This window comes from Camarhynchus parvulus, chromosome 11, assembly GCF_901933205.1.
Source record: "Camarhynchus parvulus chromosome 11, STF_HiC, whole genome shotgun sequence".
Classification (NCBI taxonomy): domain Eukaryota; kingdom Metazoa; phylum Chordata; class Aves; order Passeriformes; family Thraupidae; genus Camarhynchus; species Camarhynchus parvulus.
The window spans coordinates 20,155,402-20,174,509 of record NC_044581.1 but is presented as its reverse complement, the minus strand read 5'-3'; the positions used below and the strand labels follow the sequence as shown (position 1 = coordinate 20,174,509).

General features: G+C 39.8%; 1 protein-coding gene across 2 annotated transcripts in view; it reads right to left on the bottom strand.

Moving 5' to 3' along the window:
• PEPD (peptidase D) overlaps positions 1-19,108 on the bottom strand; it is a 151,832-nt gene that overhangs the window by 105,923 nt on the left and 26,801 nt on the right. For both annotated transcript variants that reach the window (XM_030955803.1, XM_030955802.1), the window contains 4 exons: positions 18,397-18,458; positions 10,205-10,249; positions 3,801-3,876; positions 2,386-2,432 (listed from right to left, as the gene is read on the bottom strand). In XM_030955803.1, the coding sequence (XP_030811663.1) occupies positions 2,386-2,432; positions 3,801-3,876; positions 10,205-10,249; positions 18,397-18,458 (230 nt within the window). The remainder of the gene's footprint in view (positions 1-2,385; positions 2,433-3,800; positions 3,877-10,204; positions 10,250-18,396; positions 18,459-19,108) is intronic.

Below are 19,108 nucleotides of genomic sequence, written 5' to 3'. Positions count from 1 at the left end.
CCCAATCAAACTAACATTCCAAGTAGCCAGCCCAATTGTAAAAATGTTCTTTTTAATAAAAAGGGAACAAATGAGGAAATGCACAGAAGATTCCACACTTAATTTGATAATACACAGATAAAATCTAGAAATTGATAAACACTGATGTACAGAAGTTATCTCCAGGCCTTCAGAGAACTCTGAAACAGATAACTGTAGGTCCTAATTAGTGCTTTCAGTGTGTTTTTATACATACACAAAACATCTTGGTCCATATACTCACACTCAACTTTGCTGGAATCACAGATTTTATTCACACGCTTCTCAAGCTGAAGACTTTTTTTTACCATTTTGCTATATTTTGAACAATATATTCACTACAGAGCAGTTTCATAATTAAAACCCTTTAATTAAAGAAGATTAATTAAACATGAGATAAGCACAAATACTAAACAAACTGCTCCAGAGAAAACCCAGAATCTGACCTACCAAAATGACTTCATATGCAATTACACATGCTGTGAATTACTGTCTGTAGGTAATTGCCTTGGCTGTCTCCTTAAAGTCAACCGACCACACATTAAAGTTAAATAATATCAAACCAGAAAAGAACTCAGGGCTGATTGGAGTTGCAGTTAAATGCATTTATTTTTTATATATTTCAGCATTAACACATTACTGGTTCAAAATCATTTACCAGTGTTTAACCAAATGGACAAAGAAAAGGCAACACTTAGGTTCTACATCCAGTAACAGACAATTTTAATTGCTTTTGGGATCTCTGCTATTATTCTTCCTAGCAGACAGAAGAATAGCAGACAGTTTAAATTTTTAGGGACCTTTTCCCCTAAAGGAACGGGTGCAGGGATGAATTCAGTAAAAGAAACTGAAATTCTAATTATAGTCTCCAAGGCAGACACAGTAGAGCAGTCTGCCAAGACCTCTTTCATTAGCTAAATAACTTCAAACTCTTTCAAGAAGTGTAACCCATCAAGATTTATGGAAGAATAGAAGGCAATTTTAAATAGGTGTAGTAGCTGTTTAAGTTATTTATTTTTTTCAATTGAAAGACATAAATAATATTTTCAAATGGTCGATGTGTGTGAAAGGAGCTAGCCAGGGAAGAATGAAAGTCCTGGAGAAAAAAGGTAATATACCTTGTAGACTTACAGAAGAGTGTTTATATATGTAGCTGTTGTATGACATTTAAATCAAACTGGCATTTAAAAGCACCGACAAAGAAATTCTGCTCTAGGGAAATTTTTGATTGCTAATGATTTTCAGAGCCAAAATCTCACTATTGGCACATACAGCATGGCCAGTGAGGAAAATTAACACAAACACAAAGTTCAAAAATAAAGACAACATATAAACAGTATTTTATTTTCCCTGTTTCCTGGTGGTATATGTAAATGCAGTTTGAGGCACTGACAAGTTATAGGCACGAGACTATAGTATCTTCAGAAATTTAAACTGCTTAAATGGAACTAAGGGCTTTATTTGTCTTTTGAGCTACCTTGAAATCCTGAGGACAAATACTGTGGTCTCTTTATATTCCCTTCCCTGGGTGCTGCTCTAGCCTGCTTACAAGCCTTTAAAAAATTACTGCCAAGAAACAACAGTAACTGACATATGATTGCTATTTTCTATTTCTTCATTACGCAAATACTTTGAAAATTGAAAATACCACGTACAATCTAAAAATAAATGGACTTGATCAAAACCATGCTTTATATGATAAATGCTGATGATCTAATGTAAATATTGATTCAAGAGAGGAGGCAATGTTTTCCTCAGATCTAGACACATCATTAGTGTATCAGTTAGGACCAGCCAAACCCCTCATGGATGCCTGTACAGCACATTGTTTTCAACACTAGAGATATCTGCTGCTTTCTTATTGACTTCTCAGGAGCTGTAGAACACCCATCACAAGTGTAATCTGAGCTCCTTGTGCAGGCTGAGTACAGGTGCTGCTGCCTTGTAATTGCAGAAAAATATAATTGCACACAGCCCTTCATAAGACACTTAAACACCCACTCATGCAGCCTTCAAACACAACCAGACTAAAGGCAAAGTTTAACCATAAACACAGTTTTATTGGATGGCTTCAAACAATGAAAACAGCTATTTCATCAAGCTTCTGTAAATAACTGTAACTTCAGCAAGAGAGATATGCTACACTTAACCAAAAAATAATAAAATAATCACCCCTCATTAAATGCATGTTTGAAACAGATGAAGTACCACCTCAAAATAACAAAATAACACTTACAATGGCCTTCAAACACCAATGAACTCTCAGTCTCAACCTAATCCAAGCTACTGCATTGTCTTAGGTATTGCTTTTCCCCCTGCTACAGAGCCATTATCTTTTTTTATTATAATTAGTATAAGAACTCTTACCTCTCCAGCTCGTATTCTTTCATTCCTACTTTTACAGCCTTCATTACCTGTAAGATACATATTAGCGTGGGACCATCATAGCAGGAGGAAATCTCATATTTATAAATTTATGACTTATGACTATCTCCAGAGAAACCTATATTACAAAAATATCATCTGTACTTCATTTAAATTTACATCAGTACATGCATTTTAAAACTACACTGGAATCAAACACTTAAAGCTTTAAAAAGGCCTGCAGTCTCCAGCAATAAAGCAAGTTTAATTGCCAAACTACTACATCCCAATGAAGTGCAGCTCACCAAAATACCAATGTTCAATTGTGAAAACTGTGGCGAACATGGCAGCAAGGCCTTTTGTTCTACTTAGGCAAAATAAAGCTATGAACTGTATTAGCCTACAACGGGAGAGTCTCTTTGATAGTTTGAATCAATAGAGAACTATTGAAGTTAACACCAGTTTACAGGTCATAAATCTGATCCTTGTTCTCAGATTTGCTAAGAAAGTTTTATTACTTTGTTTCTGTATTATAGAAGTTCTAGGCAGCTGCTCTATGGAAAAAAAATACTCTCAGATGTGATAAGGTTATTCAAGGATGGCAAAAAACCAAGGAATGTGAATGTAAAATGACTACCCTTTGAGTTTTCAATTTTGCAATATTCATTTTAGCACATTCTTACCCTTCATAGTTTGGATATCTGAGGAGCAAGGAGCCAAGACAAGCTGAGACAGTAACCTTATCAGCTAGTTTAACCTAAGCTCCCCCTGGCCATCACCGGTCTCAGGACTCATGGGCAGATCTGCATTTCTGTGTGGAGCACAGGACTGACAGCCAGGCTGGTTTTGTCATGACCACCAGGAGAGGGGTGCAGCTCCCCTGTGTAGTACCAGGTCCAACCTGAGAGCCTGGACTTGGCATTGCCACTCTGGGATGGGAACAGAAGAGCAGGGCTCAGCACTGCTCCAGGGACTCCCTCAGCTCTGAGGAATCCTCTCCCTGTCCCACACTGTGCATGGAAAGACTTCCCCAGTCCATCAGGATCTGGGGACAGTTACCTGCTAGTTAAGCTTTGCAGAACTGCACATGGGCCTGAATAATCCTGATCTTTTATTTCTCCATCACGATACAGGTATTTGTGCACAGAGAACAGACAGCCTGCAAGCAGGTCACCTTCTGCTGAGGTGAGCTCCTACCCAAACCCACACTTCATTTCTCACACATCACAAACGCACCGGTGAGTTCAAGGGCAATGCAAGGTACATTACTGGGCTGTAATAGGAGGGATATTATCCTCTTATTTCTATCCAGCCTTTCCATTATTTTATTACTAAGCAATTCTGGGTTGCTGGGGACATTTTCTGAGTACCACTGCTACACTAAGAGCAAAAATTATTAACAGTAAAGGATCCATTACCTCTTTATGAGCTTCACTGGAGATTTTATTGGTGTAGCGCAGAACTTCCAACTCCATGTCTGTCTTAATGACACGACTTGAAGAGAAGAACAACAGACAGCATGTTAGACTGCAACTCCACAGCTAAAGAATGCAAAATGAAAAAACCCTGAAAATAATATGCATCACCTATAATAAGATTAGATCAAGTACACCTCAAGAGCAAACAGCTATTACAGTATTCATGACAGCAAAGTATTGTTGGCATTGATTCAGCATTAGCAAAACAATCTTACAAAGGCAAGTCACAAGAATTTCAAATATCAGCCTGCCCTATTTAATACTTATAAACAAGTGGTTCAACCAACATTTTTTCAACTCTTCTACAATACATTAGGAACAAAACCAATGCAATCCTGCATTTGTCATAACTCTAACACTACTTCAAATGGAACATTTCTACAAGCATGCTCAATTTCCTTTTAAACCCAATTTGAAACTATTTTACATATTTAAATTCCCAGAGCTCCAGAATTTCTGTTCACAATCCCAACTCCCACCTATTTGCAATACCTCAAAAGGTGGGCAAGAGGTGATGTGAAAAATGCTATTTTTGTTTGGTATTCAAAAACCCAAACCATGAATTCAGAAACCACAGCAGCAGTAATTACAGCCATGATGTTCATTCTTTCACATGCTTCTGAAGGAAGATAAAAAACATAAAACCCCAAACAAACCAATGCCCTAAAAACCCCATCCTACTCTTTGTGCCTTATGAGATACTGAATTCATGTATGTTTATAAGCCTTGATACTCTCTTCTGAACTCCTGTCAAAAATGCACCGTTTAACTCTTCTCTACATGCATTTCTACCATGTATCTCAAATAAAAGCAGCTATTGAGTGTGACATGCACAGTAAAGCAGACACAGTTCCATAACCTCTATTAAACACCACATACTCCTTCCACTGTTACACAAACTGAATTCCTGGTGTTTTCATGCCCATCTCAAAGGCAGCTGTGAAGTACATACTTGCTGTTTACAAAGTACAGAACTACATCTATTGAATTGCATGAAAATATTTCAATCATGTTTTCAAGCTGCACTTCAGGGTTTGCAGCAGTTACAAAGAACCATCACTGTTACACTTTGAAACTGCCACCAAGACCCCTCTTTTTATTGTTCCATGCTCCTCCTCACACTGCTGTAGAAAACTATTTACTGTATTTCTCCTCTGTAGTTTGTTTTAATGAGTCCAGAAACAGGTTTCTCAGCCATCAGTGCCTCTGATGTGAGATTACAGCATTTCCCACAGACAGTGCTTTACTACAGCACAGCCACTCCCTTCAAACAACTCTTCTGGCAAGAGTAAAGGTACCTTTGTAAAATCCTGATATTGATCAGAATGCTTTTACAAACAGAAACACTGTAGAGGGGAGTGGATTGACTTTCTTAATAAAATGGAAGATGACACGAAATAATCACTATGCTATTGAGAATGAGAAGTACGAGGTTTTAAAATGCACACCCAGGTGAAAAAATTACCCTGGGATGGTAAAATCTGCTGACTGTGAGTGAGGAAAAAAACGTCCACTCCTGTCTTTCAGCCAAGACATAAAAAAGAGTGGCTCAAATATATTTCCGTTAGAATGAGACAGCAAAGGCTTATAGATTTTTAATTTTTTTTTTAATCCTATTTCTTGGAAGACTGCATGTGCTAGCAGGGTAATTTAATACTTGTTTGATGTGCCTTTATATTACCTTCAGTATAAAGTACATATCCATGATCTGCAATTGCCCGAAAAATAGGTTGTTTCATAATTCAGCTGTCTGATCTCTTTGTTGCAATCTGCTGGTAATAAAAGTTAGTAACTGCTCTACAGCAAGTGCAAACAGTGCTAGAAACCATTTCCCTTGGCTTGGGCACAAGGCTTCAGGATCAATGTATCTGTATTAGATCACACAATGTATTTGTATTAGATCACAACTTCTCAGGTATCTGTTTGAAAATAGAAATTCACACTCAGCTCAGACTGACTATTTATGCAATGCAGCTCCTTCATTTACACAAGGTCAGGCACTGAAATACTTCACAGAAAATATTTAGTCATTCTGAGACCAACAAAAACCTCTACCCCAGGAGTGAAGGAGAGAAGGAAGGAGAGGGAGGATTGTGCAGGGAACAGGATCAGCTTCACCCTACAGCAGACCCTGGGCTCCTGGGTTGCAGTGGTACTGTTGATGGAGCTCCCATATCATGTCTGGCTAGCAAAAGAGCCTGGATTTCACCACCTTCTCACTGTCTGGACAGTGCAAAAGGCAGCACCCTCCCAAGCCAGGTTTACAGCAGTGGTTGGCACTTTGGGGCAATCTTGTGATGAGTGTCCACAGTTATCATGATGCTTTCCCCCACTTCCAAAATAAGGATAGGAAGAAAATCCCACCTTTTTTCATGAATGTGAACTTCAACATTCTATTAAAATGGCTCTTAGACCAGTTACAGCCTCTGCATAATGCATTAATATTTTAATGGGAACAAATAATTTCCAGGCTCCAGCTAATGCAAATTGCCACAATGTACAGATTCCACATGTAAGGCACTCCTCAGATTAGCAGGGGGTGCACTCAGTGCAATCTAGTTGAAATAAAAGCACAAGTCTCTGAGTGTCAGGACTGACCTATAACTTTCACCTTTTTTCCCCCTCATTTTGCCAGTGTAAAAACATTTCTTCTTCCTCATTCTCCTTTTACACACATTTTCTACTTTTATTTTCACTTAGCCATATGAGCAGCTGGTCTTTGCACCCATGTCAGTCAGACAGCAGGACAGAGAAACTTTAATATAAACAAGAATCATTTCAATCCTGAAAGTGCATTTGGGCATTTTAAATGTCTGGATACCAAATTACATGCATGACCTAATTGAGTGGTGAGGAGCACATAGAATTCAAGGCAATTATGAGGTTGAAACTCACATAACTCAACTGTATTTTCCTAAACCAGTGCTCTCCTCAAAGATACATAAATTGGTTCTCTATGTGCATTCTGCAGCTCTGATAATGCTGCCAGAAGCATTTGTTTCCAGTTATCAGATGAGTGCTTTATCACCTGACTTGTTTTGCTGCTTTTTGGTACATGTGTGCAACCTTAATGTCTCCTTTCTGTGACACACATGGAAAACACCTGGGAATGTCCACTCCTCCTTTTCCTTCTGGAAGTATTAGATTTACAGACCACCTAACAAATCAGGATGATGCCCATGTGGGCAGACTTCACAGGCCTGCCTCATTTTTACCCTTTCTCACCTCTGCTGTTACTTTTCCACATTTTATTTATAGAAATTTCTCTATCACAGTTGATACATTTATGCTCTTCTGCAATGCATAAAAACTTGCTAACTGAATTAGCATCAAAGCCAGCAAACACAGCAATGCCCATATGCAAAGGAGAGGCATCACAGTACAATTCTGAGAGACAGGTACATGAACACCAAAGACAGAAGTTCAAAAAATGTTAAGGGGTTTACAGCATAGATAGAAAAACCTCTGAAAACATAAAAAGCAAATGCACAGTTTTAAGGTATTAACATACAGATCAGTTTTCACAAAGACATACTTATAGCTTTCCATCAACATAATGCAAGATATAGAACATTTGAAATCTTCCACATAAAACTATCAAAGCCCATTTTCACTGGGTTTACAGGAAAATACAGTATATACAGGCACAAAGCTGCAAATTACTAAATGTTTACTTCTAGCAACAACAGGATTACGATAGACACTGGCAAATTACAGGAACAAAAGGCCATTTGGCTAAGTGTTGGTGTCAAAAAACCTCCTGATTCCTAAGGAGATCATTTAGACAAGTTTGAATTCTTTCTTCTGTTAGATGGCATTTTCTTTTCAAAACACTGCAATCAATACTTAGCATATCCATTCGCTATGAAATGTGAAGTGGAAGCCTTTAAATTTAAAATGAAAGTTTTAAAATTTGTTTGGAAATACACCCACTCAATAAAATGAAAAAAAACCCCACCATCTGCAAACTGCTGAAATCCAGTGTAAGGTTGAATTCTTTTATCTTTAAGTTCTATATCAAGTCAGAAAATGATGAGATCTTGAAAAATTAAGCAAGAGAGGCAACAGATCCTTAACCACAAACACTTTGCCTCTTGTCATTTTTTGTGCATTTTATTAGAAGCCTGTATAATACTAGAGCTGCCTTTTGTAGCTCCCAGTTCCCCCTGGTTGGTTCAGAAAGCTCAGCCATTTCATCTCTAGCTGGCAGCTTGACAGCATGGCATAGAGCAAAGTTTTTCTGACAAGTACCATGTAAAACACAGTAGTTCAGAGCCTGCCAAATCTGAAATGAAATGCATCCCTGCAAGGAGATGATTCAAAGGATGCAATTTCCTACCCCAGAATATAACCCACAAGAATTCATCTTCCTAAAAGAAAAATGTTCTAAACTCTAAAAATATTGCTTTCCAAACAAACTTTCTTGGCTGGTAACTTGACACGCCAAGGAGATTTCTACTTTAGTAAGCTTTAATATACATGACCTGTCATTCACATGTTAATTTCACCAGACACTTAAATCCTAACAACCATCTTTAACATATTTCTGACTTAAAATGAATACCACCAAACTCAGTAAAACCTCTTAAAGCATCTCTGAATACAAATCTGAACTTTCTCTTTACTTAGAATTCCCCTTCCTTGAAAGCCAGGTGTAGGGAAGGTGCATACCAAGCATCCCTCTTCAGTCAGGCTGCAGGAAGAACTGAATCAGAATTCCAGGCTGCCGCTCACAGTTCACTGAAGAGATGATTCCTTCCACCCCAGCTCCAGGTGCTGCCTTTTCACTGCCTCAGTGCTCCACCTCTCCCAGCACAACCTCTCAGCACTGACCTAATGTTTGTCCTTACCTGAGCTTCCTAAAGAAGATTTAACACCCTTTAATTGAAACCACAGAGAGGAAAAGCTTATGACACCTTGGTAAAGGTGGATGGAAACAAGCTGAAAGCTACCTTGGGAAAAAGTCTGCAGCCCTACTCCAAAGCCTTCTGCAGCTAAAATTGCCATCTCTGTCCCTGTTGTCCTGCTGTCTTCAGTGCAAAGCTTGCAAGTCAGACAGGCCCTCTCCAAGTCCTCCTCCTCACCCCTCTTAAACTCAGAAATCAAGCCCATAACAAAACTTCTCTGTTTAGGAAAAGGAATGGCACAAATTCTAGAATAGGCAGGATCTAAAGATCAGTGCCCCTGACACTCAGCAGCAGGAGCATGAGTCCACTACCACAGCTCCAGGCACACCCAGGACTCATGGATGGAACAATGCCTACACAAAGCCTCCCCACTTCCCTTCTGCAGCTTTATGTCCTGCCAAGCAATGAAAAATATCTGCCACAACAGATACGTGATCTTTTAACAATTCTAAATGTTCCAAAAATCACTGATGTTCAAAAAACATCTCCACAGTTTTCAAGCTGGCAATTAGCTGTAGATGGAGACAGCAGAAGATGGTTCTCAGCATATGTGCTGAAAATAAGCATTAAAAACATAATATATAGTAGCATGCAATACAATACCCTGCAACAGTGGTAGCCAGAGGGTGCACCTGTGCTTTGTATTTTAAGCTTATCTGTCTTAACTAAGGATTTCCTTCCTCATTTCTAGATTAATTCACACACACACACACACACACACACACACACACACACACAAAAACAAGCTTAGATAAAAAACTAATTCATTAACAAAAATCCACTATTATGTTCTTTCATCCACTAACTATGTTTCTTCAGTAATTTTCTAAATGGAAAACTAGAGAGCTTTAGTTGGAGCAATCCTGTGGACAAAGTCAGCAATATTGACCAGAAGAGGAAAACTAATAAAATGGAGCAGCTTTGCACTTAGTCACACATGTAGTTTGTTTGTTTCAGATAGGCTACAGCAGAATTCCCCAAGAATTGTAAAGTACAGTTATTTGAATAATAATTCAACAAAATTAAGGCTATTAAAATAAATCCTGGAGAAGAAATAACACCTAATTAAATACTACCTGTTTAGACAGAGTTTTGATCTACATTTGGTTTCTGTTGCTAGAACATAAATTCTCCTCAGTTCTTTTCCCATTCATACAAATTCATATTTACACAAATGTGTCTTACACCCTAACACATCCTAGAGAAATGTGTATCCAGATAAAATGCTTAAGAAATATTACATAAATTCTTTGGCTTTCAATGCTGTCACCTTGCCCTATTATTATGTTTGTCCATTATTTCCAGTTCATAACATGAAATCAATTTAAAATTAAGACTCCTGTGGTTAAGTAGGAGGTTTCAGCTGAGGGAACCCCTCTGAAGCAATGGTACAGTATAAGCACGTTCAACACTACTCAAAGATTTTATGTTACTTACCATTCTGCAATTTCAGGATGAAGAATTTTGTTGTTCACATTAAATCTAAAAAAACCCAAAGATATTAATATTAAAAAGCAGCCAGCCACAACACAGAGACAACATACTCTTTCTTTTTTTTTTAAACCGTGTATTCTCTGAGGAAGTAAAGTGAAAACAAGTATTGTATAGGAATTCAACAGAGAACCCAGTGAGAAGAATGCATTTAACTTTGCAGAACATGAAACTAAACCATATACATAATTTCAAGAATGTGCAGAAGGCAGTGTAACAGTATGTTTGAGACATGCTTATCACACTTCTTTTGGCAACAATAAAATGCTGGGTTATCAGTTCATTGCTGTGACTGTGGGGTGGACCAGACTGACCTCCAGGCATTCATTCCAAATTATTCTGTGATTTTTACTTTGTTCCTCAAACACCCTTCAATGAAATTAAACCCAGCAAATTGCAGATTTCATCCTTTGTTTCATGCCTTCCCACATCTGTGTGCACAGAAGGTGGCCATGTGATAAACAAGCTTGCTCAGAGGATGGTGAAAAGGAAAATGACCTCTCCATGTCTTTTCCAATCTGCAGAAGAGGCAAAGCAGAAGATCCCAACTCGCCTTGGCCTCTGACACTTCACTATTTTTCTGTTTATTTTCTACATGAGCAATTCATGTATTCTTGGAATGATTTTGAGGCTCTCTAAACAATAACACTACAGTGGCAAATAGAGCAAGCAGCTGAGTAATTAGGTGGAACACAAATGGATTTTCAAGCATTGTTAAAGGGTTTTTTTGCTTACAATTTAAATGCCTAAGGAGTGTTCTGCATCAAGGATATTTTTGTCTGCTCAGGACTGTTGGCTCTCCAGTTAGGGTATTTAAGAGAATTAAAATGCTACAAGCTCCCAACAGTTCTTCAAAAGAATGTTATGAGGCAACAGTTCCTTTTCCCACATTTTTGAAGGAAAAAATTAATTCTATTCCAGGCTATTAACCATTCTTTATACCTCAGAAGGGATCAATGAAAGCACAAATCCAGTTAAAAAAAATTACTTAGAAGTCACTTTTAATTGTGTAAAGGTCTTCCTGTGTCCTGAGAAAGCAGAAAAACCCCCTATGTTTCTCTTTTTTAGAGACAGATGCTCATAAACTTATAAAACCCTAATAAGGAGAAGGCTAGTAGCTCAAACCAAAAATTTATTACAACATTCAAAAAGGACAAGCTGTATGGTATTCAATATTATGGGTATTAATGGAAAATCACGGTAAAAAAATTCAAGACAAAAAGCCACCCACCAGTCCCAGAACAGTCTATCATTATACAATAATAAAATTGGTCACTTGGAAACAAGAAAGTATCAAAAGGGCATGCTTTCAATTTAGTCATCACCATCTCAAAATTTATCACTTATGTAGACCGATGCAAAAATAATTCCACAATGGAAGTAAAATACGGTAAAATACAAATTTATACAGAAGAAAATATATGAATGACATAGTAAAATCAGTCTATGAAGATTCTAAGAGCCCAAAAGCCTGAGCTCCTTGTGTGGCTGGAGAACACCAACTGACACCACCACAGAACACCAAGACACAGAATTATGCAGCAGCTGTAACAAGAGACACAAAAGCTTTCAGTAATGTCATCAGCATGTCAGACAGAAAACTGATCAATGAAGGCAAATGTAAGGAAACAGTGCAGCACTGGAGAGTCCAACACCAGCGCTATGCAAACAGGAGTAAACTATGGTTATTGTGAAATAACAAAAGAAAATAAAGCTCAGGGAAGGGCAGTTACAGAAGGCAGCTGCCTTTGACTCTGAAAATCCACATCTCAAAAAACTGAATTGATCACTTTAACCACAAACACAAATGGATGAAATCAAAAGCAAATTAAATGAGCCAAATATGAATCTCATAAAAGAAAACTGTCTCACCCAAGCATTCAGAAAAGGGGGAAATTGTACACTCCTGTAGACTTACAGCAGCTCACTCTTTAGAAAAGCCATTTCAGCTACAGTCCCTGGATTTTATCTTTCCTGGCCATGCCTCAGGTTTGAGCTTTTATATTTTTCAGATTCTGCGCTGCTTTAATGTGTGGGTCTGGGCTTCACATTATGGGATGGTGAGCTCTGTGCACAGAGCAGGGAGACAAAACAATTCCTGCTCCAGCTGGGCACCAAGGACAAATGATCCAAATCTCAGCCCCAAGAGCACAAACACCGTGGGCTGGAGAGAGAAAAACAAGCAGGGTGGGACTGCATGGGCTAAAGCTGGAATGGGACAATGAACTCCAAGATGCAAATGGAGCAGAACTGATCCCAGTGACAGACCCCGTGCTCAGCCGTGCATTTTGGGGCCATTCTGGTTCACCTTGGGTGCAGCCCTGGCTGGGCTCTTGTGCTGCCCAAGGTGCATCCACTGAGGCCTCTTAACAAATCCCTGCTTTATTCTGTAAGTCTTGTCCAGCCTCTGTTCTAGGTCAGCCTTCACAAGGCATCAGGGTCTTCTTGAACTGTCTTTGTGCTGCCAGAAATCCAAGTCTTGCTGGCTGGGACCACCTGCTATGTGGCAGTTCCTTAAAATTCTTGTCTGCTGTCAACTGGGGAAGCTCATTAAACACACAGAGAGGTAGCAGGACTGAATCAGGAGGGTGCTGGTGGGTGGAGAAGAGCCAGGAGTTCATCAGCTGAACACAAGTTCTCTCTCTCACCTGAAACACAGACTTTCTGAGGTAATGCCAACTAGAAAACAAGATGTTGGACCTCTGAGACACAGCATATATTGCAGGCCACTTTCTCAAGTAGTCAAAGATTAATGACAGAACTGTCTCAGCTCATGGCAGCTGTGGGTCCTGTGTGAGCAGCCACAAGGCCACCTGTTTATAACTGTGAGACTTCAAAGGCTGATTACTCAAATCACACTTCACTCTTACTTACTCTTACTGTGGTGGTTTAGGCACAGTATTGTCCAATTTAGTGCTCTCACCAAAACCACAGCATCACTGCCACTCACTTGCCCCCTTCCCCTCCAACTGGAAGCTGCTCTCCTAACCACCTCAGGACTAACAATATGATTCCACTACAACTCCCCTCGACTCCTGATTCGTGAGCTTTCAAACCTTTGGAGCAGAACAGTCCTTCAAAAGTTGTCCCATTTTCTTTCTTTAGTGCTCCCACTAGAACCACAGTGCCACTTGCTTCCCCTCCCAGTGGAAGTACAAAAGGCAAAGATCATGGGGTGAGACAAGAATGATTTTCTGGAAACAGCAACAAGATAAGAAAATGAACAGCAACAACAACAACAAAATTAAGAACAAAAGGCCAAAGAAAAGATTTTCATGGGAAACCCTTGACAATAAACAAAACACCCAATGGGACCATTCTGCCCACCACGTTTCTCGGCAGGAAGGAACCCCCTTCTTCTCCAAAGCAAAGAGAGAGTCCCTTCCCCAGCCCCAGCCCTGACATGAGCTGGGACAGAACAACACCTGGGTCCTGGCTGTGCCCCCTCCCAGACCCTGCAGAAAATCAACCCTGTCCTGGCCAGCACCAGGACATCTGCAAGGCAGCCAAACCAACCAACCACAGCCTGAAAGGTACTGCTCAAACCCAACAGGAAGAGCTTTTCACCACCAACAGTATGAGTATACAAATGGTGTTTAATTCACATAATTTGTGCACAAACCTCTACACAAAATCCCATGACCATGGCCTCCCAGCAAAGTTTTGATCTCACTAGACAGCAAACAACTTACTCATAACAAAACATGTCCTACCCTAATGCTAGGAGGATTAAGCAGTGCAATCTAATTCTACATTTTTCTGCAATTTGCAAATTGACAATACTTAGATGATGAGATATGTGGTCTTGTGGAAGAAAACAAATTGGCATTTGCTACAGTTGCAATCTGTAACATATTAATGCTCTCATTTAATCAATGCAGAACTAAGAAATACTACACTTTAAGGCATGTCCAAATTGATTTCATACTCAGTTGTCCTTTCACATGCAAGACAAATTCATTAGTTAAAACAACCCTAGAAATCTACACCTCCCATATAAAAGCACTGTAGAATGAGACCTCTTTTTGTCAGTTTAATGAATACACTGTGTGTGTCTACAGTGATAAAAATCTAAAACATATTGTTACACAATGTTAGAATTTTCTTCTCTTCTTCAACCTGGAGAGTCTTTGTCCTAATGAACTGATTTGGCTATCCAATCTGAAACAAGGAATTCACTGCAGAACTTTAAACAGTATGTGCATTGCTTAAACTGTCCATCATTTACCTCAGTTGACTCTGAGGATGAAAAAAACCCTGCCAACACGGTGAGCAAAGGTTTATTCAACAGTGATTTAAAGGATATGGTACATTACTGTTCAACCCTACAGGTTAAAAATACTTTTTCTGTATGGTGACTCACATCCTCTCAAAGCATTTTTAGAAGGGCTACATAACTGGCATGATTAGATGAAAGAAAATCCTGCACATTTGAAGAAAGGATCCATGAATTATGAAAAAAAAACCTGCAAACACAGAACTGGCCTCTATTAGCAAATAGAAATATGAATTTCTAGCAAAGAAGACACTAGAAATCTTTAGAAATCTGCCTTCCATGCTTCAGCCTTCTGGGGCGAGTGAGCAATCCCCTCCTGCAGGATTCTTGGGAGCTGCAAACAGAGCTGACCTGAGGGGAGTTACCAGGAGCAGCACCAGGACATGGTCCAGGTCTCCTGTCTAAATCCCTGTCCCAGGCTGGTCCCTCAGTGACCCTCTGCTGAGCAGGGAACTTTCCACGTGCCACTGGCCTCTGTTCCACAGCCTGCAGCAACAGACCAGCTTTTCTGAAGGGCAACATCCCTGGCTATATGAGAGAGCTATACATAAACTAATGGAAACCAGGAAATAATTCACCCCTACAGATTCTATAATCAGAATAGAACCAAGCTTAGCTATTGCTAGCATGACAAAAATAACTTCAGGGTGATCCTCAGGGCACAGAAATAACCCACAACCACAGCAGTCATTTTGCCTCAAATAACTATTTATGACAGTAGAAAAATTAACCAAACAGCTTAAATAATAATGTTCCAGAAGAAGTTCAAAAGGTTCAAAAAGTAAGGCAGGGAAACAACATCACCAGGGCAAGAAAAACACAGCTTCTGACAGAAGCAGATGAACAGCCTGCAAAGAGAGCAAGAATCACCCTTTTCAGGAAATTAGACATTATTTTCATTATTATCCACCATGAAACACCCCCCATGCCCCCCACCCCCACTGGGCCAGGCCAGCCTAGGAGAAAAAAAAACATATGGAAGCAGGAGAAACACAAAACAGTCCTAGCAAGAAAATAGATCTCGGCCAGGAAGCCAGAAAACAAAACTAACAGGAGATCAGGCATAAAATAGAGCATCATGGGCAGAGCAGAGCCTGGCTGAGCTGAGCACTGAGAGCCAGCAAGGCACAGCCACAGGCAGGCAGGAGGGAGCACACTTTGAAGGAACACACTGCTCTGGGTGTAATCCTCCTGGAAACAATCAATACGTCTGAAATATAACTTTCTATAAAGGAAGCATTTGCTACAGGAGAGGTGGAGAAGCAGGAAAGTTGAATTTGATTTGGGTCTGTATTGAAAACAAATATAAAATGGACTGGTTCATACAGACAGTTACAAAATTCTGAGGCAAGCAGAGTTTAAAAGGAAGCTCACCCCCACCTGTAGACCCCCAGTTACCCCCTGCACATGGACCAAGCAGGAGCTCACCAGAGCCACCACAGCCCAGGAGAAGACACAAACAGAGCCAGGGAGATCAAAGAAAGGCTGAAGTGACAAGTGGTTGGAAGGCATGGTCTCTGTCAGAAGAGGGGAGTTGATCCAACAACAAAATCAGTGCATGCTCTTCCATACTGTGAGCTTGGGAGGTGTCAGCACCCAGCACATCCCTCTGGCTGTCCTGAGCAGCCAAGACCCCTGGCAGGGCTCTCAGAGACCCTGGCACAGAGCCCAAAATGCCTGTGGTTCTGATTATGACCCACAGAGCAAGCTCCCAACCTTATGTGAAGATCTGCAAGCCACGACAAATTAAGTAGAATGATAGTGAATTTATCACAGGGTGGAAAATCGATTTTTGGGGTTTTTAGAATGGGGATTCAGGAGGCAAGATGGAGGGATCTGGGCATGTCCAGCCTTTCTCCTTCTTCTTCTTCTTGGCCTCCATCTTCTGCTGTGATGTTGGCACTTACAGGTTGGTTTAGAGTAGAAGCTCACTGTCTAACATAGGTGATAGGTATTGGGAAGTAATTGTAAATATTGTGTACGTAGTTTTTAGTATAAAGACATAACACTGCCCTGGGGGCAGGCAGAGTGCCTGGAACTGTCCTGCTGGATGGACCTCAGCAGGGCAGGAGAAAGAATTTTATAGATAAGAAACAATAAACAACCTTGAGACCGAGAAATGAAGAGCCCTGACTGCTTCTTCAAGCACTGGGCTGGGAAAAGAGACTTTCCAACTTTTCTTGGGGTCACTCTGAGCAGCCAGAGGCCCGACAGGGAGGGGAAGGTACCAACCAGACCCGTCAAAGGCACCAAAATGAATGACCCAGTGCCTGAGGGTGCAGAGGGATGAACATGTGCCAAGTCCCAAAGAGAAATATCTGCTGACAGCTGGAAATCCCTGCTAGGAATGGAGAAGCACAGGAAGCACACTCAGCACTATCAGAGAAGCCAATGATTAAATATCATTCAGGCTGTAGGAGACACTCATTTAAAATCTCAAATGAAGTGCTGAATGGAGTGGCTTCCCAGCTTAATGTTGACTAGTGAATGGGCTACTAATTAAACTCTTTAAACAGAGTTTAGTGGAATTCAGGGTAAAAAAAGGGGTTTTGGTAGTTCAAACAGACTTTTGTACAGCATTCCAATAAAGAATTGCTGGTGAAGTTAATAACTGTTTGTATTTCATATGGAGGTGTATCAGATAAAACTGGAGTCCATCTGTAAGATGACCATCTACTTGGACAAAGCAATAGAACTCACAGTGCTTGTAACAGCAGAGAGGACATCAAACACTAGTTAGCAGTGACCTGTATGTATGGTGGAATACTTCATATTTAACTCAGTGGGTAGCAAAAGATGTCTAAATGCCTGGCACCTTGTTCCCAACATCCCTGACAGAACCATTAAAGTCCCATCTAGGATACAGAGGGGACAGCTAAGTAATTATGAAATCAGATTCCAGATTTCAGATCACTTGACACAAAGAAACGATCCCAGCAGAAAACATGCTCAGATTACACAAGTGAGTGCCCAGACTTGCAGCCAATTCTGTGCCCAACCATCCTCAGTGTAGAATTAACATGCTGCTGACACAGGAGGATGGAAAAAATATAGTGAGGTGTCTGGGAGTCAATGATCTCAGCACAACTACTTATTTTAACAGGCCTTTTAATGAGGGGAGTCTGTTTCTTTTTGCCATACATTTGAGCTAAAAACAGAAAATTATCTTCTTTAAGAGATATTGTAACAGAACAGATAGTTGTGTTTTATTAAAAATTGAGGACATCATCCTCACATCCCCGAGCAAGCTGTGATGTATTTCTATTTACTGCCCTTTCAAAATACTGCATGCAGGAAGACATTTTTACCTCACTAGTAGCCAAACTTCATAAAAAGACAGCTAAGGACACTAAAAGCTCACATCTAGACAGAGAAATGATTATTCCTTTTTCTTCTGATTGGTGAATTTATTTTACACCTGTAATGTAACATTTTTTCAGAAGACTGTGCATTACCAGAATCCATAATATCTAGATTAATAGTGTGCAAGGAACTCAGTAAGAGAAAGAGGCTACTTTTAAAGATTAATTTTTCTTCAATCTGAAAATCAAATATTCCAATCCCAAAGTGGAAATGGATGTATGAGGATGGGTCTATTTGGTTTAAAATAGCTAGAGTATAAATACAGACAAAGAGAAAATTTGGATTAACTTAGATGCAAGAGAGGTTTTAAAAAAAAAAAACAGACTGTATTTCAAGTCACTAGAAACGTATCAAAACTTCTTTGGAAATAAAATGTTTGGCATCTGATCTGCCACTCAACATCCTTTCATCGAGAAAAAACATAATTTAATTTGAAATGTAAAATGAATTCAACATAACCATGTAACAATTAATGTAGAAAAAACGCTGTGTCACTTACTGGCTGATCCCCTCAAAGGAAGCTTCTTTGGAGACACTTCCACTGTCAGTATTAACACCACGCTGGGAGGAAAGAGATTAAAAAGGACTGTGATTCTGAGCCAAAAACATGTATTTAACATTTAAATCATGGGGAGAACTTGATTGCAAAACTTACACGGAAGTTTACCTGAATCACCATAAATAAAAAACCTCTGACTGTTTGTTCAAACACAGTCCAATATAAGAAATAATCAGTTCCATAGGAGACCAGCACAGAACTCAGGTCAGGATGTGCTGCTTAGGAAAAAGACAAGCTTGGATTTCTACTGCCCTTATATCTTGAGAGGGAGGTGTGAGACCTATAATATAATTACACAGGGCACAAGAATGAAAAACAGCAAAGCTTCTTCTAAAGTAATTTAATATTAAAATAAATGATTATGCCCTGCCTTGGCAATTTAAATTTGCTTTGTTACTATTTAAATTTGCTTGCTGCTCCCCTACAGCTTTCCATTCAAGCAAGCAGCCTAAGCAAGAGTATTTTGGCTGCCACACAGCAGATGAACATTCTGACATGTGCCTGGGGAGCCCTGCAGAGCAGCAGCTCTGGAACGAGACCACAGGAGGAGAGGACCAGGTTTCCATTCAGCAGCAGACAGAGAAGAGCTCTTCCCTTCTCTGAATGCTTCTTCACGGCAGTGGGAGGGATGTGAAAGCACCACAGCACCCTC